The following is a 16,794-nucleotide window of genomic DNA, read 5'->3' on the forward strand; positions in this document are numbered from 1 at the left end:
TGTCGTTCCACTTAATGATTGTGTCCCACTTGTTGTTGATTCTTCACAAAAAAATACAGTTTTATATCTTTATGTTTGAAGCCTGAAATGTGGCAAAAGGTCGCAAAGTTCAAGGGGGCCGAATACTTTCGCAAGGCACTGTACATGTAGGTAAGGGTAAAAGTGACTAGTCAATCAGGATAGATAATAAACACAGTAGCAGCAGCTAGTGTGAAAGTCGGTCAGTGTCACAGTGAATGTGTGGGTAGAGTGTAGTGAGTGTGCATCGAGCCAATTCAAGAGAGTCAGTGGAAAACAATTAGAAAAATACATCAATAACAAAGGGGGTCAATGCAAATAGTGCAGGTGGCCATTTAATTAACGTTCAGCAGTCTAATGACTTGGGGGTAGAAGCTGTTCAGCAGTCTAATGGCTTGGGGGTAGAAGCTGTTCAGCAGTCTAATGACTTGGGGGTAGAAGCTGTTAAGGAGCCTTTTGTCCCAGACTTGGTGCTCTCGTATCGCTTGCCGTGTGGTAGCAGAGTGAACAGTCTATGACTTGGGGGTAGAAGCTGTTCAGCAGTCTTATGGCTTGGGGGTAGAAGCTGTTCAGCAGTCTAATGACTTGGGGGTAGAAGCTGTTCAGCAGTCTAATGACTTGGGGGTAGAAGCTGTTCAGCAGTCTAATGACTTGGGGGTAGAAGCTGTTCAGCAGTCTAATGGCTTGGGGGTGGAAGCTGTTAAGGAGCCTTTTGTCCCAGACTTGGTGCTCTCGTATCGCTTGCCGTGTGGTAGCAGAGTGAACAGTCTATGACTTGGGGGTAGAAGCTGTTCAGCAGTCTTATGGCTTGGGGGTAGAAGCTGTTCAGCAGTCTAATGACTTGGGGATAGAAGCTGTTCAGCAGTCTAATGACTTGGGGGTAGAAGCTGTTCAGCAGTCTTATGGCTTGGGGGTAGAAGCTGTTCAGCAGTCTTATGGCTTGGGGGTGGAAGCTGTTCAGCAGTCTTATGGCTTGGGGGTGGAAGCTGTTCAGCAGTCTAATGACTTGGGGGTAGAAGCTGTTCAGCAGTCTAATGACTTGGGGGTAGAAGCTGTTCAGCAGTCTAATGGCTTGGGGGTGGAAGCTGTTAAGGAGCCTTTTGTCCCAGACTTGGTGCTCTCGTATCGCTTGCCGTGTGGTAGCAGAGTGAACAGTCTATGACTTGGGTGGTTGGAGCCTTTTGCCAATCATTTACATATCACTTATTTTATTTTTATTTGATTTGATGTCATATTGTAAAAGTATGTATCTGTTTTGCTGAAAATATGATTTTGAAAACAATGAATGTCTACAAGTGCTTCATAAAACAGTTATATTTATTTTTGGATTTTCAAAAGACAGCAAATAGCCAATCAAGTATCAACATAAGTGAAATGAAAGACAGATTTAATTTTCAGTGAATTGTGTTGTCCAGTGAGCAACTCAATGACAGCGATTCAATGACATCATTAGATCACCTCCAAGAAGCATCTTCAACGTTCACCTGACAACCCATTGGATAAGACACATACACTAACCAAGTGTTTCTTACCTGTCAAGAAGGTTGAGATCAGAAGCTTCTTCAATACCCCAGAAATGGAAAGGCTTTGAGACAAAGACAATCAACTGTCCAGATAATGCACATACACTAACCCGGATGTTCTACTTGCCCCACTGAGTTACAGTAAAGTTATCATTTATGCATGGGTCCACGATCCACTCATAGCTCTCACAGCTATCTGACAGTTCTCAGAATACTAAGGAAGAAGTGTGTGATATTGGATTTGGTATCCTTCCCACTCCCAAGTGATTGGGAGTCCCATAGGGTGCTGCATAATTGGCCCAGCGTCGTCCGCGTTTGGCCATCATTGTAAATAAGAATTTGTTATTTTGACACAGCACAGACTCATATGAGCAATAATGATCCACATCTTAATAAAAGAGTTTTAAGGCAGGGGGTTGGAGCCTCAATTAGACCCATGTCAAACACTTACAATTACGTACAGTACAATCACATACAGCACAACCACATAGTCACATTCAGTACAATCACATAGTCACATTCAGTACAATCACATACAGTACAACCACATAGTCACATTCAGTACAATCACATACAGCACAACCACAGTCACATTCAGTCAACTGAATGATTCTAGAATAATAATAATTCCATTCACATTTGGCTACTACAAATAGCCAGTGAAATATGATACGTTTTTTGTTCCTTGAGAGGAATGACTGAGAATCCACTGCCTGCCGTTGTAAACTTTCTGCACACAAATCAAACACAGTACTGACTATATCTATAAGCCTCATCCAAAGGAACAAAATTCTAAGTTGTCCGCATTGTTTCAGGCATCATCCGTTCCAAAGTCTCATCTTGTTCACTGTAAAAAATAAAAATAAAAACTCAAATAAGAGTTCCTTTTTGGACAATTCCAGGTTGTCCCTCCTTGTTTCAGTATGTTTAATCTGCCTAATGACCAGGATCCTGGTGTCTACCCAATGTGCTGAGCACTCCTCCTGGACAGAGTCCGCGCTACATTCAGCTGCTGCAACCATGGTCTCTGTGTGAAGGCACTGTTAGAGAGTCAATCAACCAGAACAAGGTTAGGAGACCAAATCTGTGTCCTAGCATTGTGAAATACTGTATATGTAATGGCTTCAATACATTAATGAAGCGCCCTTACATTCTATCCTCTCCCCATACTGAAACAACTTGTTAGGGTGAACCAAGAAGACTGACACTATATACCTTCTAAGCATGATAGTTGGCTCATGATTTGTTTCAGGACTTGTTAGGGTAAACCTATAACAGCTTCTAACCCCAAGTCATAAGACTGCTGAACAATTAATCAAATGGCCACCGGACAAGTTCAAATGTTTTATTATTTGTTACTTTAGTTTATTGGGTAAATATTCTCTTAACTCTTCTTGAACTGCACTGTTTGTTAAGGGCTTGTAAAGTAAACATTTCACGGAAAGATCTACACTTGTTGTATTCAGCGCATGTGACAAATTAAAGTTTGAGTTGATTTGACTATATACCTTCTAAGCATGATGGTTGGCTCATGATTTGTTTGTACTGAAATCTATTCAGGGAGGATAAGGGTATATCATAGGCAGTGATGTAGTGGTAAAACCATTGACTGGTAAATGCTGATTGCCGTTCAGGATTAAAGAAGTAACGCTCCCTCTACTTTCAATGCATCTTCCACAAAAGGTGGGTAAATGCTTGAACAAAATAAAATAAAAAGTGTGTAAACAGCTTTTACATGTGTCCCCCCCCACCACCACTGATTATAGGAGGCTTCTTCTGACAGTATTCACACCTTTCATAAGAAACCTCCAGAGAAATATTCATATTCACCGTAGCTGTCATTTAAACTCGGACTAACCTGGCCAAGGCCAAACAGTATATGGCGTTTTCTCTGGGTGTGCGGTCGCAGTGGAGAGAAAAGGCCTCCAGTGAGGTGGTGAGTATCTGGGCGGAGTTTGGCGAGGCAAACACAGGTCTGAGATTGGTGTCTCTGGAAATGGGCGGGAGCGGGACTCTGCTCCTCCATTGGTTGCTGTTCTGATCCCCACTCTCATCCTCCTCACATCCCTTCCCTCCACATCCCCTCTTCTTCTCTCTTTCATCACTCGTGGCCACAGGGTGTTGCTTCGGTAGTTGAAGAGGTTTATCCTGGGATGCCAGGGCGCGGAGCGGGCAGGTTACATGAGATGGGCAGTTGATGGGGGTCAAACTTTGAGAGGCTGTGGACATCACCCTGATACCCGCCTTGGCCTCACTCCTCCTGGGCTTGGAAGACATCTTGGGGAGGGTGAAGCCGTCCACCAGGACCGTGTCGCCCACCCTGGTCCTGAACGGAGCCCTGTTGAGGCCCATGCAGTGCCTGGATGCTGCCCTCCTCTGCCCCAGCCTCACCCAGCCCTTTATCTGGAGGTATGTCCGCATGGGCAGGGCCATACCTGGGAGGACCACCACAGAGCACAGCTTGGTGGCCAGGTGACTCACACACTCCCTGTGGCCGTATTGAAGGGCGATCCTCAGGGGGTCGCGACCCTGGGGATCCCGACAGGCAAGGGTCAGAACGCTGCTGGCAATAAAGAGTTTGAGGATGGTGAGCTGGCCGCGCTCGATGGAGGCGACAGCGGGACACTTGGCGACGTCGGGGTGGGCCGTCTGGTGGCACCACTCACGGTAAGGGTGAACCCCCACCGGCTCAATGACACGCACCCCCCTCTCCAGCAGCCAGCCGGCCAGGTCCAGGTGGCCCAGAGAAGCAGCGATGTAGAGTGCCACCCGGAGCTGGAACCTGGAATAATACAGAATCAATGTATTTATATGTATTTATGTATTTATTTATTTTGTCAAGTTCACAAGATACAGTGGGTTATAAAACAGTACAGTAAAATGCTTACTTGCAAGCTCTTTCCCACAATGCAGTATTAAATATCAGGGTAAGAGAAAAAACGTATGAAGGAAAAAAACACGAGAATATAAGCTATATACAGGGTCAGTACCATTATTGTAAGCTATATACAGGGTCAGTACCATCATTGTAAGCTATATACAGGGTCAGTACCATTATTGTAAGCTATATACAGGGTCAGTACCATTATTGTAAGCTATATACAGGGTCAGTACTATCATTGTAAGCTTTATACAGGGTCAGTACCATTATTGTAAGCTATATACAGGGTCAGTACCATTATTGAAAGCTATATACAGGGTCAGTACTATCATTGTAAGCTATATACAGGGTCAGTACCATTATTGTAAGCTATATACAGGGTCAGTACCATTATTGTAAGCTATATACAGGGTCAGTACTATCATTGTAAGCTATATACAGGGTCAGTACTATCATTGTAAGCTATATACAGGGTCAGTACTATCATTGTAAGCTATATACAGGGTCAGTACCATCATTGTAAGCTATATAAAGGTTCAGTACCATCACTGTTGATAGTAAGTCTATCATACAGTTCAGTGTGTAGATGTGTATTCTGACCTCATCACAGGTCTCTCCCTAGACAGGTGTCGTTGGACGGTCAGTCTGTGTCCCAGGAAGCAGCCTCTGAGGAACTCCGCCCACCCATCCCAGGTGTCCAACCGTAGAGTAGCCCCTGGGAGACAGAGACACATGCAGGTTGTCCTCCAGGTTTCCATGAACCAAGAATGTGTTCCATACAGTCCATTTGTCTCTGTGTTACATCCATAAGGTGTTGAGCCAGAGGACCATTGATCTACTGCACAAGGAAGGCCATACCCAGGTCAATGGCGTAGTCGTGCAGCCGGTTGCAGTCGTAGATTTGCAGGCCGGTGGGAGAGCTCAGTCTGAAGGAGCTGACGGGAAGCCCACACTGCTGGGACACCAGGGTCATGAGCCTGGCCACAGACGTACTCAGGAGAAACACAGTGCCCAAGACTGAGAGGGTCTCCCCCTTCACGGCACTGAACACACGCACCACCGGCTCCCGCTGAAGTATAAGACCATGGACATACAGTAAATTCACTTGTTTTACATAAATACCTATGTTGTGTTTATACACCGAGTAAACAAAACATTATGAACACCTGTTCTTTCCATGACAAAGACTGACCAGGTGAATCTAGGTGAAAGCTATGATCCCTTAATGATGTCACTTGTTAAATCCACTTCAGTGTAGATGTAGGGGAGCGGACAGGTTAAAGAAGGATTTTTAAGCCTTGAGACAATTGAGGCATAGATTGTGTATGTGTGCCATTCAGAGGGTGAATGGGCAAGACAAAATATTTAAATGTCTTTGAACGGGGTAGTAGGTGCCAGGTGCACCGGTTTGTGTCAAGAACTGCAATGCTGCTGGGGTTTTTCACACTCAACAGTTTCCTGTGTGTATCATGAATGGTCCACCACCCAAAGAACATCCAGCCAACTTGGCACAACTGTTGGAAGCATTGGAGTCAACATGGGCCAGCATCCCTGGGGAACGCTTTCAAACACCTTGTAGAGTCCATGCCCCAACGAATTGAGGCTGTTCTGATGGCAAAAGGCGGGGTGCAACTCAATATTAGGAAGGTGTTTCTAATGTTTGGTACACTCAGTATATATAAGTTAGGAGTCATATAATTACAGGGGTAAGATGAAGTGGCTCCTTTGCACTGATCTTAGGTCTGGTTTGTGTTTTTACTGCTAATGGTAAAGGTTAGGATTTGGTGAGAGTAAACTGATCCTAGATCTGTGCCCAAGGGCAATTTCTATCCAGAGACAAATCAAAGGTCCATGCTATTTAAACTTATAATCTACCACCATCTCGTGGCTGAAACTTCTAACAACATTTTCTAATTCATGTGCTGTACTGAGTTTTGTTCTATCACATTGAACACTAATCTGGGTGCAGATTAAATTGAACACTAATCTGGGTGAAAATTAAATTGAACACTAATCTGGGTGAAAATTAAATTGAACACTAATCTGGGTGCAGATTAAATTGAACACTAATCTGGGTGAAAATTAAATTGAACACTAATCTGGGTGAAAATTAAATTGAAGACTAATCTGGGTGCAGATTAAATTGTTAACAGAAATATTATGAATATGTATTTCAATGAACCCAAAGGGCCTCTTCTTCTCCTACTACATGGCCTGCTGTGCTCTACTGTACTCTACTGTGCTCTGTCTGCTGTACTCTGCTGTGCTCTACTGTACTCTGCTGTACTCTGTCTGCTGTACTCCGCTGTGCTCTACTGTACTCTGCTGTATTGTCTGCTGTACTCTGCTGTGCTCTACTGTAGTCTGCTGTGCTCTACTGTACTCTGCTGTGCTCTACTGTACTATACACCACTGGGTATACAGACTCTTCAGATACTGTTAGCGAACACCAGACTGAGGTCGAGGCGATTACATGGGGAAAAGGTTTATGACTGTAAGGGTGTTTGGTACAAAGGCAACACTACATCGGGCCACATTTCAGCTCTATCCCAGGTCAACCATTCAATACTATAGAGTTCCACTCTAGTCAACCAGCAAGAAGGAGAGACAGACAGAAGGTCTGGCTTTGACTATGTCAATGATGGGATGTGTAAGTAAGGAGTAAGGAACACAAATAAACATTATTCTGATGGTTAAATTTGTACTTAGATACATAACCACTCTCCTCTGTTAGCAAATCTTCCACAGAACTTTGTGGAACAGAGTGAGTTCTGTCCCTGTCTGGCTCTGGACATGTACCCAGGGACCTCTGTACAACAACACTTCACACTCACGAAGCAGTGTTCTTACTAACCAATCACTTTACCATAACCATGGTCTTGGCTGAGCAAGGGCAATATTACTTTAAGTCTCAAGCAGGGTGACCTCAACATACTATATATATCACCATACTATATACCACCACACTATACAGTGGGGCAAAAAAGTATTTAGTCAGCCACCAATTGTGCAAGTTCTCCCACTTAAAAAGATGAGAGAGGCCTGTAACAGACAAAATGACAAAAAAAAATCCAGAAAAATCACATTGTAGGATTTTTAATGAATTTATTTGCAAATTATGGTGGAAAATAAGTATTTGGTCACCTACAAACAAGCAAGATTTCTGGCTCTCACAGACCTGTAACTTCTTCTTTAAGAGGCTCCTCTGTCCTCCACTCGTTACCTGTATTAATGGCACCTGTTTGAATTAACTAAATCACCTAATCATACTATATAACCATACTATATAATCATACTATATAACCATACTATATAATCATACTATATCACCATACTATATATTACCACACTCTATATCACCATAATATATATAATCATACTATATAACCATACTATTTAACCATACTATATAACCATACTATATATCACCACACTATATCTGAAACACTTTATGTTAATGATAGTATGAAGCTGTTTCAAGCAATAGCCAGCTCACTTTGATATGCATTTTCAAGCACGGGTAGAAACAGCTAGGTGTTCGGCTGGTACCTTCAGCAGGCAGCAGATGGCACTGCTAGGGGTGATGCCAACGTCTGTCAGGACCCAGCTGTCCCGAAGGATGGATGGGTGCTAGAGGGGGGTTCTGTGGTACCAGCACTCATGAGATATGAGAACTCACGCATATCATCACATTTGGGTAGAGCCATTTACAGAAGGTGCACACATGGGGAACATTTTTAGTAGCCTAGGGTCCGGGAAAGTGTTGGCCTTTTTAAAACCGCATTTCCTGCAATTCTACATAATTTTACATGACTGGAGACTTTGGCATTATCTTTTTTAATCAGCACAAATGATCGAAATGGCAGGCTACTTTGACACTGACAAACTTAGTATCTGAGATCAATAAAAACGACCTTGTCTTGAATCCATCAATAGCCTATAGGCCTAGGTTTGTGGAGAAACATATAGTAGGCTACAATATGAGGAGGAAATTAGTCCTAAAAATGCTTTCCAGTTTCACTGACTCACCCAATGATGCGCAGCTCACTCGCTGGAGATTGTCGATGCGCTCGTGTCAAAAGCCTATCTCTCCCTCTCTCTGTTTTGTAAAACAATGTTTGGGAGTTGATCAAATATTTTGGTAGTCTACAGCATAGTCTTATCTTTTCAGCAACAGTCATTGCTTTTCAACCTGTGTTTTCCCTCGATTGTATTTGAAATATTGCAAAAGGCCTGTTTTGTCTGCGTGCTGTTTTTTCACTGACAGATTTGCCTCGCGTTCCCGACTGTAGGCTATTCTTTGTTATTGGGCTACAATCCGCAGCTAGGCTATTTAAAAAAGATGCTATTGGTCCTCTGTAGCTAAATTATAGGGTTTCTCATGACGTATTAGGCTATTCTGAATGATTTAATTTATTTCTGAACAGACAGCAGTAATTCCGTAACTTTAGAAAATTCCCCCAGAACCCTTCATGCAGCTATGATTCTATAAGGAAACAAATGATGAAGTGCAACTCTGGAGAGATGAGTGGGTAGGATAATTGACGAAGAGGCAACTCGAATGAACTTTGATCGCTTTTATTATAATTGTTACATAGCAAAAAGTGAACATTATTTTTCATGGCACGAGAGGTACCGGATTCGGCCAAATAGGTTCCGGAACAAAGCAGTCCAGAACGGAAAGGTGCCGGATCCTGTTCTGGCATGATCCGGCTCAAATTAAGCACTGATTTGAAGTACCTATGCCTCTACCTGCTGAGTATAAAGATTATTAAACTAGATTCAGTGGGCTTGTCATTCACAGTGCTGATGAAAAACCAAGTATATTTGATCTAAATGTGGATATACGAGGACATCTAGTGGTCACCTGATTTTTTAAAACTCATGCAAGCTATCTTTGCACTAGCATGCGATGCCATATATTTGACACAGGTATTTATTTTTCAACATGTATTGTCATTGACTGGAACAAAATATAATTGTATGAGCTATGCCTCTGTGTCCCGGCGTTGTTGTACCCCTCTACTATCTGGCTTGGTGGGGCGATCTCGTTCTGCATGCCTGCTTCACTGAGATACAATGTGTCGTCATGCATTTGTGCATGCACGCTGTTAACGGTCATATCCGTCTTGCTAACTTAGCTAGCTCATCAACCAGTATTTTGTTCGCCTTTTCTGCACGATAGCACTTATTAAAGCCTTGAAACTCATGGGGACCTCACTGTTACCACGGGTCATCGAGCTAGCCCTTATTTGGCAGCAGGGTTGCATCGGTTTCCATTGGATTTGACAGCTTGTTAGGCTGGCTAGTTAGGTAGCTAATTCGCTAACGCGAACTGTTTATCACGTAGCAGCCTATGCTGACTAGCATCGCTAGCAACTAGCTAACATGGATAAAGTCTAGTCGTGGGTCCACAAAAATCAAACAAATGGTACTGTAGTAGCTATTTATGTTGTTGTTGTTTAATTACATTGCGAATATAATCATTTTTGTCATTTAACTACCGGTATGTATTTAATCCGGTTTCGGCATGAGAAAAGTATTAATCGCAAATTCCAGCACTACTAACGGATACCGGGAAATAGAAATAAGAGAACCGGTCACGAATGCGGAGCCACGCCCTAAAATAACATGTGACCACAAGGCGTTTGTGACGCATTTATGCGTTCCAACTTTGTCATAATTGTCTGTAGGTTCTAAATTGCTTATGAGCTTGGCTGCCCTTCAGAAAGTAGCTGATTCTTGTACTCTACAGCTGTATTTTCCTACAGTTACTAATAATACTAGCAACAAAACAGATTTCATTCCTTAAAATGATATTGCCAGATGGAAGAAAATAATAAGGTAGGCCTAAACTGTAATAAGATATACCTTAAAGACTGCTTGTGTTTAATCCTGAATCCAGTTGCCCCTCTTGTACTGGGATAAAACAATAGGGAACCCATGAACCTTATGGAGGAGTACATGTGTTTTGCAGACACACCTGGGTTCTAGACTGGCTGAGGTAAACATTTTATGAAAGCCTGGGTTTTTAAATCCCGGTGAAAGCAGATATGTCAAAGTTTGTCAATGTCATGTTGCCCTTCCATTTAGATGAAACTAGCGAAAATTATAATTTTGCTTCTCTTAATCCACTTTTTCTAGCAAAAAAACATGTTCATGCTTTAGGGCTGGTGGGCTGCATATATATTGGTAAAATATAAAGTGTGTGTGTGGGGGGGGGGGGGGGGGGGGGGGGGGTGTAGTGGATATAATGGGGTATAGGCCTAACTGTTGTTTTGAGGGTGAAATTTCAACCACAGGATGTGTAAACTAAATTCAGCATAGCCAAACCTTGTATAAAATAGGTTGAATTTGTACCTTTGAAACCATGTCAGATTTTCAACATTATATACACTTTCAGAAAAAAACTATAGGCAGCACCTCAGCCCGGGATCGAACCCCATCCAGGGTTTTAACTACACCCAGCCCTGCTTAGCTTTAATATGTCACTGACTACTACCAATATGCTATTGTGAAAATTATTATTGAGAGATCTCTTAATAACAAAATATATTCAGTGTTAATATCGAAGTCATTCTAAGGGGTAGGTTTGACAAAGCAAATGAGTGAGTGAGTCTTTGACATGAAGACAGTGGTTAGATTCTGCCATTGGGACTGCTCTGATGTTTCCATTCTCTCCTGGTTATGACCATAGAGCCTTGTCCCAGTCTCTAGACCTGCCTGTCTGTGTGATGGATGACCACCTGACCTCTGAAGCTGTCAATGAGATGGTAAGTTGACCTTGTCATTTCATATTACAACATTAATCCAGTAAAATGTTATAGTGATGCTATCATTGGCAATGTTGACGTACCACAACCATCTCTGTTGTGTTGCAGTTGTTTAATTGGCCCAACGTTGCCAATGCTCCTCCACTCTTTAACAGTTAATAATTATTTCAGTATGATATTTGTTGTATATTAAGTTTGATTATTTGCAATATAATTACATTTCTACCAGGAGCAGAGCAATTGTACCAGGAGCAGAGCAACCTCAGTGATGGAAACCACAGAAGAGGGAAAGCTCAACAATGTGGAACATCTGACACTTATGGACTTCCTTCAAAACCTAACTGAGAAGTATGTTCTGTTTTCTTTGGTACTATCACACCTTCAAGGAAATAGGATCAAATTAGAAACTGATCAATCGGAAAAAAATGTTCAGTGCTAGAAAAGTTGTCACATTGCAATTTTGCCAAAACAACTGACACAAAGCAAGTATAACTTCACGATCAGGCAAATAATTAAATAAAAACAATTCTGCCACGCATCCTGATATGACAACATTTATAACAATATTGTTTTCAGGCAATGGAGGGGGATTCGTGAGGGCATGTTTGACCCGGTAAGATCATGTTACTGACAATTTAATCAGATTACCATGAAAACTCTGCCTAATGTTTAACCTTGTTCATAAGCTTTTGAAAGACGCACTATGCAACATTTTAAAACACTTCTTCTGTTTCTGGAATACAGCTGACAAAACAACAGCTTGCCGGCTTGTGTCTGAGGATTGTCCAGTTTTTATCGGACAAGCTGATGCAGATCATCATCCCAGGTCTTTACGAACTACTGGGCATCCAAGATACTGCCTCCTCTCCATTGTCACAGAGATCTGTCACAGCGTCACTCACCAGTCTGTTAGACGATAAGACTAACACCAAGTCCCGCGTGAGATTTACTGAGGCTGGTGTACCTAAGAGGCCAGGCAGTCGAAAGTCTTACAATAGCTTTCGCATCCCGACTCCCTACCCTTCCTCCAACTGTATGGAGCAGGAAGAGGAAGAAGAGCAGGAATCACAACTTAAGTTCAAGGAGATTTACCTGACTAAGGGCAGTCTGGGCAGTGGAAGCTACCTGCCCAAGGGGGCCATGAGGTATGTTCTTAAAGGGAAATTTAACAACTTCGTATTCATCTCCAGCATCACCATATGTGAAAATTACACATTTCCATGCTTTGTAGTAAAAAAAATATAGAGGGACGTAACTGTTTCCAATAGTGCTGAGAAATTAGTGCTTTTTGAGGTTGGTTTGGTTTCGATTCAAATATTTAAAAAATAATCACGGTTTTGGATTTCAATACTTTTTTTAGACATTGAATGCACTATGGATTATGTGTGTTGAATGCTGTAACAACAGATGCTACTGAGCCAGATGTCTATGTGTCAGGGGAGAAGCTCCAGGTGGTATCCGATTTTAAGTACCTTGGCATCATACTTGATTCCAACCTCTCTTTTAAAAAGCATGTGAAAAAGGTAATTCAAATAACCAAGTTCAACCTAGCTAATTTTCGATTTATACGAAATTGTTTGACTACAGAGGTAGCAAAACTGTACTTCAAATCTATGATACTCCCCCACTTAACATACTGCTTGACTAGTTGGGCCCAAGCTTGCTGTACAACATTAAAACCTATTCAGTCTGTCTACAAACAGGCTCTCAAAGTGCTTGATAGGAAGCCCAATAGCCATCATCACTGTTACATCCTCAGAAAGCATGAGCTCTTGAGTTGGGAAAATCTTGTGCAATACACCGACGCATGTCTTGTATTCAAGATCCTTAATGGCCTGGCTCCCCCTCCACTCAATATTTTTGTTAAACAGAAAACCCAGACATATGGCAGCAGATCCACAAGGTCTGCCATGAGAGGTGACTGTATAGTTCCCCTAAGGAAAAGCACCTTTAGTAAATCTGCATTCTCTGTGAGAGCTTCCCATGTCTGGAATACACTGCCATCAGACACACATAACTGCACCACATATCACACTTTCACAAAATGCTTGAAGACATGGCTAAAGGTCAATCAGATTTGTGAACATGGTCCCTAGCTGTGTGTTGCCGCTTTCCATGTTGTCTGTTGTCTGTAGCTTGTGAGGTGTGGAAACTTTGTTGCTTTTATGAATTTTGTCTTGACGCTTTTTGTTTTATGTTGCTCTGTCTGTATGCTACGTCTTGCTTGTCCTATGTTGCTCTGTCTGTATGCTACGTCTTGCTTGTCCTATGTTGCTCTGTCTGTATGCTACGTCTTGCTTGTCCTATGTTGCTCTGTCTGTATGCTACGTCTTGCTTGTCCTATGTTGCTCTGTCTGTATGCTACGTCTTGCTTGTCCTATGTTGCTCTGTCTGTATGCTACGTCTTGCTTGTCCTATGTTGCTCTGTCTGTATGCTACGTCTTGCTTGTCCTATGTTGCTCTGTCTGTATGCTACGTCTTGCTTGTCCTATGTTGCTCTGTCTGTATGCTACGTCTTGCTTGTCCTATGTTGCTCTGTCTGTATGCTACGTCTTGCTTGTCCTATGTTGCTCTGTCTGTATGCTACGTCTTGCTTGTCCTATGTTGCTCTGTCTGTATGCTACGTCTTGCTTGTCCTATGTTGCTATGTCTGTATGCTACGTCTTGCTTGTCCTATGTTGCTCTGTCTGTATGCTACGTCTTGCTTGTCCTATGTTGCTCTGTCTGTATGCTACGTCTTGCTTGTCCTATGTTGCTCTGTCTGTATGCTACGTCTTGCTTGTCCTATGTTGCTCTGTCTGTATGCTACGTCTTGCTTGTCCTATGTTGCTCTGTCTGTATGCTACGTCTTGCTTGTCCTATGTTGCTCTGTCTGTATGCTACGTCTTGCTTGTCCTATGTTGCTCTGTCTGTATGCTACGTCTTGCTTGTCCTATGTTGCTCTGTCTGTATGCTACGTCTTGCTTGTCCTATGTTGCTCTGTCTGTATGCTACGTCTTGCTTGTCCTATGTTGCTCTGTCTGTATGCTACGTCTTGCTTGTCCTATGTTGCTCTGTCTGTATGCTACGTCTTGCTTGTCCTATGTTGCTCTGTCTGTATGCTACGTCTTGCTTGTCCTATGTTGCTCTGTCTGTATGCTACGTCTTGCTTGTCCTATGTTGCTATGTCTGTATGCTACGTCTTGCTTGTCCTATGTTGCTCTGTCTGTATGCTACGTCTTGCTTGTCCTATGTTGCTCTGTCTGTATGCTACGTCTTGCTTGTCCTATGTTGCTCTGTCTGTATGCTACGTCTTGCTTGTCCTATGTTGCTATGTCTGTATGCTACGTCTTGCTTGTCCTATGTTGCTCTGTCTGTATGCTACGTCTTGCTTGTCCTATGTTGCTCTGTCTGTATGCTACGTCTTGCTTGTCCTATGTTGCTCTGTCTGTATGCTACGTCTTGCTTGTCCTATGTTGCTCTGTCTGTATGCTACGTCTTGCTTGTCCTATGTTGCTCTGTCTGTATGCTACGTCTTGCTTGTCCTATGTTGCTCTGTCTGTATGCTACGTCTTGCTTGTCCTATGTTGCTATGTCTGTATGCTACGTCTTGCTTGTCCTATGTTGCTCTGTCTGTATGCTACGTCTTGCTTGTCCTATGTTGCTCTGTCTGTATGCTACGTCTTGCTTGTCCTATGTTGCTCTGTCTGTATGCTACGTCTTGCTTGTCCTATGTTGCTCTGTCTGTATGCTACGTCTTGCTTGTCCTATGTTGCTCTGTCTGTATGCTACGTCTTGCTTGTCCTATGTTGCTCTGTCTGTATGCTACGTCTTGCTTGTCCTATGTTGCTCTGTCTGTATGCTACGTCTTGCTTGTCCTATGTTGCTCTGTCTGTATGCTACGTCTTGCTTGTCCTATGTTGCTATGTCTGTATGCTACGTCTTGCTTGTCCTATGTTGCTCTGTCTGTATGCTACGTCTTGCTTGTCCTATGTTGCTATGTCTTGCTTGTTCTATGCTGCTATTGTCTATATTGTAATTGTTTTTAATAACCTGCCCAGGGACTGCGGTTGAAAATTAGCCGGCTGGCTAAAACCGGCACTTTTACTGAAACGTTGATTAATGTGCACTGTCCCTGTAAAAATAAAAAATAAATAAATAAAATAAACTCAAACACATAATAAAACAATGAATAAAAGTCCCATGATGGTAGTGACTGTCCATTACTGTTAATGACTTATCAACCATCATTTACTTTCTCATATAAAATATTTATTTGATGACTTTATTATTTCATTCCAAGTCATCAACTCATCTCTATAGAGCTGCTGCTTATCCTGTCTGACAAAATCACTATTTTAGTAGTTCTTCTAAGTAAATAAGACCTACTTTTATGACCGCTGAACACCAACTGTCAATCACTTAGATCATGTATTTCCAGGTAGAGAATCCTCGCAACGCAACTGCTTTTTATCTCTCTCATGCATTCTCTCGTCTCTCCGTCTCAGTCAATGAGGTTTCCGTATCTGCTCCACACAGAGTGGACAAGCAAGTGGGCGTGCAATGGATTGTGGGAATTAATTGCCATATTTTCTGTGCTAAACTATGTAGAATATTGGCCTGTTGGAAACTACAACTCCCTACTACATTGCATAGTTCGTGCTTGATCTGATTTATCTCTACAGAAACTGAGCATCGAGCTCACAGAAGAAGAAAAAAATTAACTATATGGAATTCAAATAATTGAGCCGACGTCGGTCAATTAGTTGTTTAAAAACCGAAAAATAACAAAAATGTTGGTTAAATGCTCAGCTCTAGATTCTAATGACATCATCAGTGTGCATCGTGTGATTTTAACCAATTATGAGTAGGCATTTCCTACTAATTGGTTGATGATGTCATAGAAAACACTTATCTTCCTCTTTCTTTTTTACTACAAAACATAGAAATGCCTGTTTTTCACATATGCTGATGTTGGGGTGGTGCTGGAGATGATGAATATGAAGTTGAAACATTTAGAAATTTCCCTTTAACATTTCTTCAAACTGCCTTGTATTTATGATTGTCCTTGAAGTTATTAGAAGTTACAGTATTTGAAGTTTATAGCAATTTGGATTTTTGTAGAGGATAGATATTGCCAGGATAGATGGATATCTACAGGCCAGTTTCAATACAAATGACTTATACAAAATACATTTTATTGGGCTTTAGAAATTAAGCAGTTAGGCTGACATCACACTAAGGTTTTTTCTCAGAGAAACAGCAGCGTTTTCCTCATTGTTTTCAATGGTGCAGATGTATTTGACACACTGAATGTGCATCACAGCCTTACATATTATTTGTTTGACTTTGATGATTTCTGCGTTTTTTTCCCCAAGGACTCTAACCTCTCTGTCTGATGTGCAGAAGAAAACAACCAACTCTGAGACGCTACAAGTCCTCTTAGGTGTCTCAGAGGACACCCTTGTCACCTGTGTGCAGGACAGCCTGCAAGGTTCTCTCTCCAAACTTGCATGCATGTCCAATTCTCCATCTGGAAGTGCAGGCTCTATGATGCTAACCCCTGCTGTAATGGCAGAGTTGGCTAAAGATGTCAAGTCGGCCTTATCAGTGGTCGTTA

The 16,794-nt window shown here is 42.2% G+C and overlaps 3 protein-coding genes across 7 annotated transcripts in view; 2 read left to right on the plus strand and 1 right to left on the minus strand.

The window, feature by feature from the left end:
- The window catches only part of LOC118937339, a 30,731-nt gene that overhangs the window by 9,698 nt on the left and 4,239 nt on the right, over nt 1–16,794 (plus strand). The window lies entirely within an intron of this gene.
- Nucleotides 1,093–16,794, minus strand: part of LOC110511241 (protein ANKUB1-like) — a 48,071-nt gene continuing 32,369 nt past the window's right edge. For 2 of the 3 annotated variants that reach the window (XM_036937037.1, XM_036936985.1), the window contains exons 3-7: nt 7,919–8,025; nt 5,281–5,491; nt 5,023–5,137; nt 3,400–4,323; nt 1,093–2,581 (exon numbers count right to left, since the gene is read on the minus strand). In XM_036937037.1, coding sequence (XP_036792932.1) covers nt 2,500–2,581; nt 3,400–4,323; nt 5,023–5,137; nt 5,281–5,491; nt 7,919–7,930 — 1,344 coding nt within the window. In that variant the 5' untranslated portion in view covers nt 7,931–8,025 and the 3' untranslated portion in view covers nt 1,093–2,499. Of the gene's footprint in view, nt 2,582–3,399; nt 4,324–5,022; nt 5,138–5,280; nt 5,492–7,918; nt 8,580–16,794 lie in introns of those variants that run through there. The other variant, XM_036937073.1, reaches the window with a different exon arrangement.
- Nucleotides 10,998–16,686, plus strand: LOC118937687. 2 transcript variants are annotated; one of them, XM_036937957.1, is made up of 5 exons: nt 10,998–11,195; nt 11,425–11,543; nt 11,772–11,808; nt 11,940–12,021; nt 16,553–16,686. In XM_036937957.1, the coding sequence occupies exons 1-5, from the start codon at nt 11,088–11,090 to the stop codon at nt 16,558–16,560; spliced, it is 354 nt and encodes a 117-aa protein (XP_036793852.1). In that variant the 5' UTR covers nt 10,998–11,087; the 3' UTR covers nt 16,561–16,686. The 2 variants fall into 2 exon arrangements, with proteins under 2 accessions (XP_036793852.1, XP_036793809.1); XM_036937914.1 differs by lacking the exon at nt 16,553–16,686 and having other exon boundaries at nt 11,940–12,689.

The sequence above is a fragment of the Oncorhynchus mykiss genome, chromosome 1, assembly GCF_013265735.2.
Source record: "Oncorhynchus mykiss isolate Arlee chromosome 1, USDA_OmykA_1.1, whole genome shotgun sequence".
Lineage (NCBI taxonomy): Eukaryota > Metazoa > Chordata > Actinopteri > Salmoniformes > Salmonidae > Oncorhynchus > Oncorhynchus mykiss.

Excerpts from the sequence above, each read along its gene's own strand:
- LOC118937687 (XM_036937914.1), top strand. The coding sequence starts at position 11,088 with ATGTTTCCATTCTCTCCTGGTTATGACCATAGAGCCTTGTCCCAGTCT. Across the intron at positions 11,544-11,771 it reads CTTCAAAACCTAACTGAGAA|GCAATGGAGGGGGATTCGTG; the intron begins GTATGTTCTGTT and ends TATTGTTTTCAG. Across the intron at positions 11,809-11,939 it reads GTGAGGGCATGTTTGACCCG|CTGACAAAACAACAGCTTGC; the intron begins GTAAGATCATGT and ends TCTGGAATACAG.